Source organism: Anolis carolinensis, unplaced genomic scaffold (assembly GCF_035594765.1).
Source record: "Anolis carolinensis isolate JA03-04 unplaced genomic scaffold, rAnoCar3.1.pri scaffold_33, whole genome shotgun sequence".
Taxonomy (NCBI): Eukaryota; Metazoa; Chordata; class Lepidosauria; order Squamata; family Dactyloidae; genus Anolis; species Anolis carolinensis.
Window position 1 is genome coordinate 66,525 of NW_026943842.1, and position 12,631 is coordinate 79,155.

General features: G+C 42.4%; 1 protein-coding gene across 2 annotated transcripts in view; it reads right to left on the bottom strand.

The window, feature by feature from the left end:
* The window catches only part of inppl1 (inositol polyphosphate phosphatase like 1), a 110,487-nt gene that overhangs the window by 39,330 nt on the left and 58,526 nt on the right, over positions 1-12,631 (bottom strand). For both annotated transcript variants that reach the window (XM_062966824.1, XM_062966825.1), the window contains exons 9-16: positions 11,899-12,049; positions 10,176-10,282; positions 7,942-8,044; positions 6,500-6,696; positions 6,302-6,419; positions 5,333-5,429; positions 2,095-2,233; positions 1,461-1,560 (exon numbers count right to left, since the gene is read on the bottom strand). In XM_062966824.1, coding sequence (XP_062822894.1) covers positions 1,461-1,560; positions 2,095-2,233; positions 5,333-5,429; positions 6,302-6,419; positions 6,500-6,696; positions 7,942-8,044; positions 10,176-10,282; positions 11,899-12,049 — 1,012 coding nt within the window. The remainder of the gene's footprint in view (positions 1-1,460; positions 1,561-2,094; positions 2,234-5,332; positions 5,430-6,301; positions 6,420-6,499; positions 6,697-7,941; positions 8,045-10,175; positions 10,283-11,898; positions 12,050-12,631) is intronic.

Here is a 12,631-nt window from a genome sequence, read left to right on the forward strand (position 1 = left end):
AAGTTAAGAATTTCTATAGAAACAGAAGCTGGACTGACGTATAGTGTGGCGCTCCCATTTGTATAAAGTTCTCTGTGTGTTTATCTGCTCAATAAACTCACTACAATGGAGATCTCCTGTCTCTAGTGACTATTTTGGGACTTGGATACTAGAGAAAGAAACAGGATCTCGGTAATATCATAGTAGTCATAAGCCACAAGTCAAAGCGCTAAATAATAATAATAATAATAATAATAATAATAATAATAATAATAATATACTGATGGCATCATAAACTGGACACAGGTGGAACTGGACAATTTGGACAGAAAAACAAGAAAACTCATGACCATTCATCATTCACTGCACCCTCGCAGTGATGTTGACCGGCTATATCTGCCTAGAAGATCAGGGGGCAGAGGACTCTTACAAGTCAAACAAGCCGTCAAAGAAGAAGAACATGCCCTGGCAGAATATGTAAAGCAAAATGAAGAACCTGCTTTGATTGAAGTCAAAAATCAGAAACTCCTCAAAACACAGCAGACAAAGAATCAGTACAAGAAAACCGCACTACAAACTAGAGCTGACAGCTGGCACAACAAAACATTGCATGGAAAGTTCCTTGACAAAATTGAAGGAAAAGCTGAAAAGGAGAAGACCTGGCTCTGGCTCACGAATGGGACCCTGAAGAAGGAGACAGAGGCCTGATCCTTGCAGCCCAGGAGCAAGACATCAGGACAAAGGCCATTCAGGCCAAGATCGAAAAATCAGCTGATGACCCAAAAGAAACCAATGAAACCACTGATCATATCCTCAGCTGCTGTAAGAAAATCGCACAGACAGACTACAAACAGAGGCACAACCATGTGGCCCAAATGATTCATTGGAACTTATGCCTCAAGTACCACCTCCCAGCAGCAAATAACTGGTGGGATCACAAACCAGCAAAAGTCTTGGAAAATGAGCACACAAAGATACTGTGGGACTTCCGAATCCAGACTGACAAAGTTCTGGAACACAACACACCAGACATCACAGTTGTGGAAAAGAAAAAGATCTGGATCATTGATGTTACCATCCCAGGTGACAGTCGCATTGACGGAAAACAACAGGAAAAACTCAGCCGCTATCAGGACCTCAAGATTGAACTTCAAAGACTCTGGCAGAAACCAGTGCAGGTGGTCCCGGTGGTGATGGGCACACTGGGTGCTGTGCCAAAAGATCTCAGCCGGCATTTGGAAACAATAGACATTGACAAAATCCCGATCTGCCAACTGCAAAAGGCCACCCGACTGGGATCTGCATGCATCATCAGAAAATACATCACACAGTCCTAGACACTTGGGAAGTGTTCGACTTGTGGTTTTGTGATATGAAATCCAGCATGTCTCTGCTGTGTCATACAATAAAATAATAATAATAATAATAATAATAATAATAATAATAATAATAATAATAGAGATTTTAGGAGCTCCTCTTACTGAATCTCAGGAAGATCTTGTGCTTCTCCTTCTCCAGGTTGAGCTGATCCACTTTGAGGAGGGGTTCAAACTCCTTCCGGTTGATGTAGTTGAGGATCTCCTAAAAAAGGAAGGGGAAAAAAGAGGAGAAAGATCATTTCCAGCATGCCAAAAATGCAGCACAAAGAATAGGGGAGAGGGACCTTCCATCTCTCCAAAATGTATATTTATATTTATCCCAAAATTTAGGAAACAGCCAGGTTCTAACTTGTGTAATTTCACTTTTAAAAGAGTTTATCTTAAATTGGTATACAGAAGTCTCCACTAAAGCCTTTGCTTAACCGCATAAATGCAGGGAGCAATCATGTTTTAACCGGCGCAATTCCATTTCTAAATGAATTCATCGTAAAATCATTACACTTGATAAACAGAGTCTACCAAAGTCTTTGCTTCACTCCAAAATATAAATTTCAACTTGTGCAATTTCATTAACCAACTCCACTGCGGCCTTTGATGCATGCCCAAAATGTTTTGACTGTTGCAATTTCATTTCTAAACGAATCCGCCTTGAATTTGACTCCATGCATGCACCATATCCAAGGCGCGTGCTCTCTGCGCATGCTCAGAAGGCATCCCCCCAAGGCCTCCTTCTCACCTGAATGTCCATATCGAGGCGATAATTCAGGTCCCCAAACCAGAAAAGGTGGGTGAAGCGGAGGGAGATATCGAAGGAGCTCAGCTGCTTGTCGCCCAGAGAGAGGAGCCGCAAAATGTCCAGGTAATTCTGGTTCCTCCTGAACATGAGACAAGGGATATAAATGGGATTAATGCCTCCAAAAAAAGGAAACAAATTCATTTTTCTTTTTTTTCTTTTTTTTCTTTTAATATATATTTTTTTCGAAGTTTTACCTTATAAGATAGAGTAAATTAACATCAAAAGAGGGAGAACATTTGGTTGTATAGAAAGTAGGAAAACTGCGATTAAAAAAAGATCAAAGGGGGAGAGAGAGAAAAACCAAAAACCAAAAACAAAGCTAAAGTGTCTATATATATATATATATATATATATATATGTATATGTATATATGTATGTATATGTATATATAGACACTTTAGCTTTATATATATATATATGAACAAATGGAGATATAAAAATGCAAAAGTACTTGGCAAAGAAACACACCAAAAAGCAAAAGCAAAAAAGCATTAGCACTGGCATTAAACACTTCGAGTAAACAGAATATTGGGGGGAATAAAAGAAGGAGAGAGAAAAAATACCACTCTTAAGGAATTATGGGAGGAGGAGTTAGAGATGAAAATAAATGAAATGGAATGGTCGCAATTATGGAAACAAAGGCACTTGAAAACTTTATCAATAAGAGTTAAAGAAAATTATTATAAGATAATTTGGAAATGGTATTTAACTCCATTAAAAAATGTCAAATATTAATAAAAACCATCCAAAAAATTGCTGGAGAGGCTGTCAGGAAGTGGGAACATATATACATATGTGGTGGCATTGTAAATATGTAAGGAAATTTTGGTACAAAATATTTAAAGAGATAGAGGATATAATGAACATCAAATTGGAAAGAAACCCCCGGTATTGCATTATTATCAATATATAATAACAATAAGATGGATAAAAAAAGAAAAAGAAGCAATAACAAATCTATTGACAATAGCAAAACTGCTTATAGCAAGGAACTGGAGAAAAGTAATAGATGTACAGATTGAAGAATGGTATAAGGAAGTATGGAAATTGGCAATAAATGATAAGCTAACATGCAGATTAAAAGTTAAAAGAGGGATATTGAAAAAAAATTATTTTGAGGATGTATGGGGGAAATTTATTGAGAAAGGACTCCAAAAAAGGGATGGAGGGCTACCACCTCAGGAAGAAATGAGATTTTGGTTGGACATTGCATAAGAAATGCATATAAATCAACAGTAGATATAAAAGAATGATGCAAGTATTGTATGATAAATTAAATATCTGCTATGTGATAAAAGTAATTATTGTATGAAAAAATGTAAATTCAATAAAAACTATTAAAAAAACACTTCGAGTAAAATCGCTAGGTTAGAAGCAGCTGACATCGGTAATGTTCTAACAAAGAACTGCCAAAAACTGTTAAAGTTAAACTAAATAATCATTGTTGTTCCAGTAGAACAGTTGGAAAAAATAATAATAATAATAATAATAATAATAATAATAATAATAATAATACAAATAGTCAGGATTTCCAAGCAGGATTTCCATCATTTGGTTAGCAGAGAGGTATAGAAGAATAATATAACGTGCATTTATGATAAGTCTATATTTCATTAAGGCTAGTAATAAATCATGTTCTTACTCCTAGAATAGTATATTTTTGTTTTTTAGAACATTAAAAATACTTTAAAATGTATTTCCTTAGATGGTAGAATATAAATGCCTGCATTTCAGGCAGAATTATCCTATGGTCTGTTGTATCACTTTTTTATTTTAGGAATGTTCTTTTATTATATAAAATAAAGCATAATAAATTATAATATGCTGGCGGTGAGTCAGAGCATTTCTACAAATATATAGACTAGGATGTCTTAATGAAAATACCAATGTTGAATCAACCAATTCCTTTTTCCATTCAGTGGTCCTCAAGGTTGTCAAATTTCTGAAATGTGGCCAGGAGACCTCAGAACTGGATTACTTGAGTCTACACTGCCTTATGATCCCGTTCAATCTGCCTTCTGAAACTGCATTATATGGCCGTGCAGAGGACATGGAGCCTTTGTAATTGTACTGAGATTTCACCTTGCTTTCCAAATGTTATTATGGTGCCAGGACTCACCATCTATTCTGCTTTATGTCTCTCTTTCTGGCTAGTAGCATGTAGGCAGGATTAAATGTTCCTTGCAATGTTTTATGCTGTTAGTAATTGTAATGAAGTATGATTTTTTTTTTGGTTTACAGATGTTTTGTTTAACTGTGTGTTTGTATTTTAAAAGGGTAAGTATTACAGTTATTGCATCTCAGCACTCAGAGGCTGGTTGCCATGGAGAAGTAGGTGTAGTGCAGAGTTTAAAAAAGAGGGTCAGTCTGTGCTCTGATGAGGCACAGGGAAGATTGATCCTAGATTGAGAGGCTCAAAGGGGACTCAATTGTTCATTTTGAGTCGGATTAAAATAATTTTGGTGACTTATTTAATGTAGTCTGTGTCCTGGTAAGGAACAGAGAATCTGTAATCGTATATCACAGGGGTGACTGTGGTTTAAAAGTAGCAGAGGAAGAAGTTCTAACTACTTTAAGTAAAAGAAGTGACACTTTAGGGAGTTTGACTCATCTCATTCTAGTATTGTAAGTGTTAATAAAAATACCTCCAAGGAGAAACAACATTCTAACCACTAAGCTCTGTGCCTGAATAAACTTGTTATTGTTCTTCCAACATCGAAGCCTCTGTCACATATATTATAAACCAAGTTACGCTACCATCTAAAGTGAATAAGAAGAAGAAGGAAAAAAGTAAAAGGTCTCCTCCCTGAGTCTTTGGTGGTTGCATCTTTACAAATTGGTGGCAGTCGTTATTAGTCCCTTACAATTTGGTGGCAGCGGTGGGATAAAAATATTCCCCCCTGCCTGAAAGAACCTTAGACGTTCATAGATCCTTTACAGTAATCAATAAATATTATGTTGTTATCATGGTGCCAGGGCTCACCTTCCACTCTGCTTTGCACCCCTATTTCTGAACAGCAGCAAAAAGGATGGGTGAAGTGTTCCTTGTGCACTTTCATGTGTTTGATAGTCAATACTGAATTCTTAATGGCACCATCAGGGACCGTCAGAAATATCTCCAATTTGGCCACCCAAAAACCCCAAACGACAATCCTTCTTTTGCCCTGGAGGGACTCACCTGGCCGTCTTCTCGTTGCCCGAAGTGAGGTGGCAGTTGACAAACCCGAAGGAGGTGCCGTTGAACATGAAGGAGACACCCACCGCCCCTTTGTTTCCTGGGGAGGAAAAGGGAGATCTTAGAGACCTGTGGCTTTCATTTGGGGGACTCCAAGAGACCTTCGTTCCCAAAGCAGAACTAGAGTTCTGGAAAAACCATCATCAGGATTCTAGGACAAGGCCCTTTAAAATCTTTTTTAAGAGGCCCATGTCAGAGTATGAAGATTTTATCCAAATCCATTTGAATAAATCCAGAGAGTTTAATCCATGCTGACGATCGTGCCATCACTGCCCAAACTGAGCTTTGAAATGGTTGAACTGAAGCTCTCCGAAGCTTTAGGTGCTCTTACTGTCTATGACAGGGAAAACCAGCTGATCCTTAATCCATCTAAAACACAGACGTGTACTTTTCTGTTGGATTTTGGTTGTGTGTATATGAAATGTAAATCAAGTGTTTCTAATGGTTTTGCAAGGGTGTGTTTCAGCAATGAAACAGTTAACAGCAGGCCAGTTTGACTGACAGCCTGCTGTGACCTATAAGACATGATTTCTGGCCTTGGAGGTCGGAACTTCCTTCGGACTAAGGAATGTGCTTCTTATCAGTTGAACTCTGTTGAGCTGTGTGTGCCCAGCCGAGAGGCAAAGGGAAAATGCCAGCTTCCCCATTGGCACAATTACTTAACGAAAAGTAACAAAGAAGGAGTTAACTTCTTATAATTAGAAACAATTCCCCCCTCCCCACTAATTTCGTAATGAGAATTGAAACTTCTTTTTTCATTGATTGCAAAGGCCTAATAAAAACTAAGGAGCACCAACCACTATGTCAAGGCAACCCTAATAAAACTGATGTGTCCTCCATGAACAAGAGTGTGACACTCCTGGTCTAGATCCTCCAGCACAAACCTATACTCCACCTTGCGCCTTGTCTTACCCAAAGTGTTGGCGATCCCCGTTTTCACGCTGGAGGTGCTGACATGGCTGATGCGGTTTTCATGCTCCGGTTTCACCAGCACGGCGATCTTGATGTTCCATAACGACTGCATTGCAATCTGCAAACAAAGAAAACCAAGGATCATCTTGGCATCCCAAAAACAGGGGCTCAAGGGGTTGAAGAGCACGAAGGACCCACCGGCCGGTAGTCGAGGTCGGTGAACTCCTTGAGGACAGAGCGCATGGCGTCCACCCACTCCTTGTCGCCCATGGAGTTCTCCTGCGTGCCGAAGACGTAGATGTCGTGAGGGATGCTGACGGTCATCTCATCCAGTGTCTTGCCCAGGCCCTTGGAGGCCAGCCAGGAGGAGATGCCCTTGGGCGGAGGGACGCTGCCTGCAGAGCGGATGCAGGAGAAGAGCGGGGTCACATATACATACAAAGACATGCTTACTTACTTAGGCGATCCCTCGTAGTTCGAGGATGATGGTCCTCCATCTTTGCTATCTTGGGGATGGGCTTAGAATGTATCTCCTTATCTGGCAGAAGGGGGTCAGACTGGATGGCCTTTGGGGGTCCCTTCCGACTCTAGGAGCCTTACACTGCGAGAGCACAGACTGGATGTTCCAGCCCTTGTGGAACAAAAGACAATACTCCCTTCAGGAGCTGTTCAAAAGTGGAATATGCTTCCTTGGAGTCTAATGGAGTCTCCTTCTCTAATGGATGGCCATCTGTCGGGAGGGGTTGAATGGTGAACTTAACAAACTTAATGGTAGAATAGGGTTGGGCTAGATGGCCCCTTGTGTCGCACCTCAGAATAGTTCACCTTGCTATAGACATCCAGTTACACACAGAAGAAAGTCTTTTGTAGTTTTATTGAGCAAAAGCAGATATAAATCAAAGCAGGCAGTAATAAGGTTTTCAAGATTGCAGTAAAAGAGTCAATAGGAATCCAATAGTTCATAAGCCATAAGAATCCACAAGTCCATAAGCCAAAACAGTAGACGATAGATCCCAAAGAACAAAGGCCCAAAGGTTTCAAAGATCCAGGAACAGGAAACTTTTCTTAGGCATGAAGCAGGAACATCCACTCAGATGAAGCGAGAATTTGCTTTGACAAAAATCTATCTCAAAACACACACTTTTAAAAGCACCCCAGAAATGCATTTCTCTTTCCTGTGGAGGCCTCTCTCTTCCCCGCCAATCTTACACTCCTACGAGGCTGAACTCCCTTCCATAACAACCGGTCCGCCCTAGATAATTCAAGGTCCTCATTATCTTGCACCTGAACTGGGGCTGAAGACATCTCTTGCTCATTAGTTCCCATGGGAATGTCATCCTGGCTGTTATCTATGGCCGGCTGGGTCAACAATTCAACCGGCTGGGTCAACAGTTCATTCTGCTCAAGCTGCATTTCTTGAGCCTGTGAATCAGCCTGTATCATTCCCATTCCCATACCATCATCCTGAAATTCATCCTGCATCCTATCATCTGGCTCTTGTATCTGAAACCCAGAATCACCTTCTTCATCCTCACTCTGGCTATGCTGTGGCTGAGTCACAACACCTTGGAGGTCTCTTTTCCAGTTCTATGATTCTCATGTTTCTTACCCCTTTTGCCCTGATAAAGGGCGCCACTCACCCATGTTCCACGTGCCAATGAAGACGGAGATCATGTCGGGCTCGTCCTGGTTGGAGTGGCGGTTCTTCATGAGCTGCAGGAGCTGGCAGAAGGCCTCCCGCTTCTGGAGAGGAAGGGACAGCAGAGGGTCAAGCACAGGTGGACACAAGCACGCCGGCCACATGGTGTTGTGACTCAGCTGGAACCTCAGAGTGACTCTGATGGGGATTTTGGGATTGGGGATTTTGAGATTCAGGTTCAAAATCAGATTCGGAGTGTCCCTGTTGTAGAAGATGAGGAACAGAGAGTTTTTCCCACAGCAGGGAATGATGTTGATACTGAAACTAGCCAGGTGCAAATTGACTCAGAAAAGGAGGACAGTTCTCAGCCTGATAGCAGGCATGCTGACGCTAACGAGCAGGCTGCTAACGAGCTGGCTGACCTTGATGAAGTGGAATCTTTAGATCAAGCTGGCCGTTTGGAATTCAGGGTTCAAAGGAGTGTGAGAATAGCAAATAAGAAGGAGGTTAGAGGCCAAAGAAAGGCTTTCATGCTTTGCAAAGGGTATTAAAGCAGTGTGTTAGAGACAAACCTTTGTCAAAGCAACGTTCGTTCAAGCCAAGAAGCAAGCTCTCATTTTCCTGGATTACCTGGCAGCCTTGGTGTTCATGTTTTTGGGACTTTGTCATGCTCTAAGGAACTTTGTTTATTCCTGGTGATTTCTTGAATTATTCTCTAAGGCTTTGTTTTGTAACAATCTTTTGGAACTTTACTTTTTGCTTTTAAAGAACTTTTTATCTTCTATTTTCTAATAAGCTACAAAAGACTTCAATCTGTGTGCAGTCTGGTGTATAAAGCAAGGTGAAGCTAATCTGAGGTGCGACACATGGGCCAATGGACACACATCCTGACCACAGAAGGTCAGACATGGATGGACACACAGAGACTGACCAGATGGTTAGACATGGATAGACACACACACATTGGCCACAGATGGACAGACACAAGCACACTGACCACATGGGCCAATGGACACACACATCCTGACCACAGAAGGTCAGACATGGATGGACACACAAAGACTGACCAGATGGTTAGACATGGATAGACACACACACACATTGGCCACAGATGGACAGACACAAGCACAAGGTCAGACATGGATGGACACACAGAGACTGACCAGATGGTTAGACATGGATGGACGCACACACATTGGCCACAGATGGACAGACACAAGCACACTGACCACATGGGCCAATGGACACACACATCCTGACCACAGAAGGTCAGACACAAACAGACTGACCACAAAGGGTTAGATACAGAGGGACACACAGAGACTGACCACAGAGGGTTGGGTATGGATGGACACACACACATTGGCCACAGATGGACACAGAGAAGAACACTGACCACACAGTATCATATAAGGATGGATGGATGGATATACACTGACCACAGAGGGCCAGAGGCAGATGGATGCACAGAGACTGATTACAAAAGGTCAGTCATGGATGGACACACAGAGACTGACCACAGACAGAAGAACACTGACCACAGAGGATTGGACAGGATCGCATGGATACACACTGACCACAGAGGGCCAGATACACGTGGATAAATTCACAGTGACCACAGAGGGTCGGACATGGATGGACTCACACACACACTGACCACTCAAGGGTCCCCAACCTTCCCAAACTGTCGTTTTGGTTTGTCTAAAAATGCTTTTGGAACATGGCCACGGAAAATGCACAACATCCCAGTGATTCTCTCCATGAAGGCCTTGAATGCCTCTGGAACATAGCCTTCGACAACACACTTGTGTTATTTTGCAATGGCTTTTAAACCACGGCACCATAGTACAGTATCTCCAAACTTCTATGATTCCTGCAATATATATTGCCCACAGTTGTGCATTCCTACACTACAGAATGGGGTTGGATTAGATGACCCTTGGGGAACCCTTCCTGTGTCGAGGTTCTAGGATACGGCATCATTTTGACTAAGAAAATACGTTGGCTAAAGGGTGAGAATGAGTTGTTGGTTATGCACAGGTCTTCATTTCCATCTCATTGTTATCTTGTGGTTGTGACAAAAAAGCATCTATTCAAGAAGGTATGGGACTAGGGTTAGAGATCGTGAAAGAGCCTTCTTTGGGGCTCCAACAACCAGAATCTCCATCTAGAAAAGGACCAATGGGAGTTGTAGTCCACGGAAATACCAATACTTGGAGGTCTCCGTTGACTCACCCTGGCGCTGACGAAGATGAAGTCCTTCCGCTGGGTCTTGTCCTTCTCCTTCTCAAAGACGATACCCAGTTTGTTTTGAACCCGCTGGGATTTGATCAGCTGCCGGACTGGGAAGGAAAAGGAGACCAGTTCGAGTCTCACACAAGACAAATCTCATTCATTAGATAGGGATATTATAGATCAGGGGTCCCCAACTAAGGCTCGTGGGCCGGATGCAGCCCTCCAAGGTCATTGACCTGGCCCTGTCCTAAACTTTAGATTTAGGGTTGACCTAAGTCTACCTGGTCTTTGGAGGTCTCTTTGCTTACCTATGGCCTTCTGAGATCATCTAGATGGTCTTTGAAGTTCTCTTTGCTTAGCTATGGTCCTATGGGACCGTCTAGATGGCCTTTGAGGGTCCCTTTCCTTACCTATGGTTTTATGAGATTATCTAGATGACTTTTGGAGGCCACTTTCCTTACCAATGGTCTTATGAAACTATCTAGATGGTCTTTGAGGTCCCTTTCCTTATCTATGGTCTTCTGATGGCCTGATGAGATCATCTAGATGGCCTTTGAGGGTCCCTTTCCTTACCAATGGTCGTATGAGACCATCTAGATGGTCTTTGGAGGTCTCTTTGCTTACCTATGGTCTTATGAGATCATCTAGATGGTCTTTGGAGGTCTCTTTGCTTACCTATGGTCTTATGAGATCATCTAGATGGTCTTTGAAGGTCTCTTTGCTTACCTATGATCTTATAAAACCATCTAGATGGTCTTTGGAGGTCTCTTTGCTTACCTATGATCTTATAAAACCATCTAGATGGTCTTTGGAGGTCTCTTTGCTTACCTATGGTCTTATGAGATCATCTAGATGGTCTTTGGAGATCTCTTTGCTTACCTACGGTCTTATGAGACCATCTAGATGGTCTTTGGAGGTCTCTTTGCTTACCTATGGTCTTATGAAACCATCTAGATGGTCATTGAGGTCCCTTTCCTTACAGATAGTGTTATGAGACCATCTAGATGATCCTTAGAGGTCTCTTTGCTTACCTATGGTCTTATGAGATCGTCTAGATCAGGGGTCCCCAAACTAAGGCCCTCCAAGGTGATTTACCTGGCGTCTGTCCTAAACTTTAGACTTAGGGTTGATCTAAGTCTGAAATCACTTGAAGGCACACAACAACAACAATCCTAATTTTGGACTATTTCATCATAGCCCGGCCCCCACAGTCTGAGGGACTGTCAATCGGCCGTCCACTAAAAAAGTTTGAGGACCCCTGTTATAGACCTTTTCCATTTAGTCTCAAGAACCCTTCTCATATTGTTCTTGGGATGAGAAGTGTTTTGGATGTTGGCTTGAGCAAGACCTGCATCTGTAGAGAAGCCCACTGTGAGAAATCATGGAAATGGGACCCAAGTCTCAGCACAAGACTCATTGATGTTTCATAGTCATCTTATACAGGTGAAGGTCGTTTTATGCCACAGTTTACACATAATGCTGTGCATGACACCAGGCTTGTATACAGTGAACTATCAGGGAAATAAAGTGCCAGTCTCTCAGTCACACAGGTGAAAGGTTTGGGAGAATTTCAGATTTTGGAATTCTGTAATGCAGCGATGCCTCTGAATTGTTTATCCCAGAATACAGGGAAATCCTCCCTAATGCTTTGCCGTGGTGCTTGCTGGGACTCCAAAGCCCATGGGCCTGGGCAGCAATGGCGTTAATGGGCTTTGGGCCTTACTCTTGTCGTGGGTGAAGGTGTTCCAGTCCTCCTGGGAGTCCTTCTGCTTCTTCAGCACCACCAGCTTCCCTCCTTCCACGTCCACGCTCAAGGTGTACTTCTGTGACTTCCCGATCTTGGCCAGGTCACCCAGGGTCAGGTCCAGCTTCACCTGCAAGAAGGACACGGAGCAGGAAGTCAGGGAGGGACAGCACCTCTGACGTGAATCCTAAGGTGGGAAGGGGCCCCGAGGGCCATCTAGCCCCGCTCCATTCTGCCATGGAGAATGGGGATTGCAAAACTATAACTCCCAATCTTGCAAAGCTACGACTATCGACCGTTGCAAAATGACATCTCCCAACCTTGTCGTTTGGGAGGAGGGGATGAGCCTCAAAAGCCCTCCCATTGCCGCGAATGGCACGAAAATTTTAATGTTTTTCATTAGCCAGACGAACATTTGTGTCGTATATGCGGCCCATTTTCGTTAGCGGGACACGAATACGGAAATGAGACGGCACGAATGAAACTACACAAAATGAACAGCAATTCCACACGGATGCACAACCTTAGCAGATACACACCGACCTCCACTGAGGCGTAAAACAGACTGAATACAAAATGGAGTCCTGAGTCTGAACATGCTCAGTACAATCACATGCCTATAACCTCTCCCACAGCAAAAAGGTAAAATCAAACTGGCAAATCAACGTACACATAGAATACAGCAGAGGTCCTCAAACTTTTTAATTGTTGA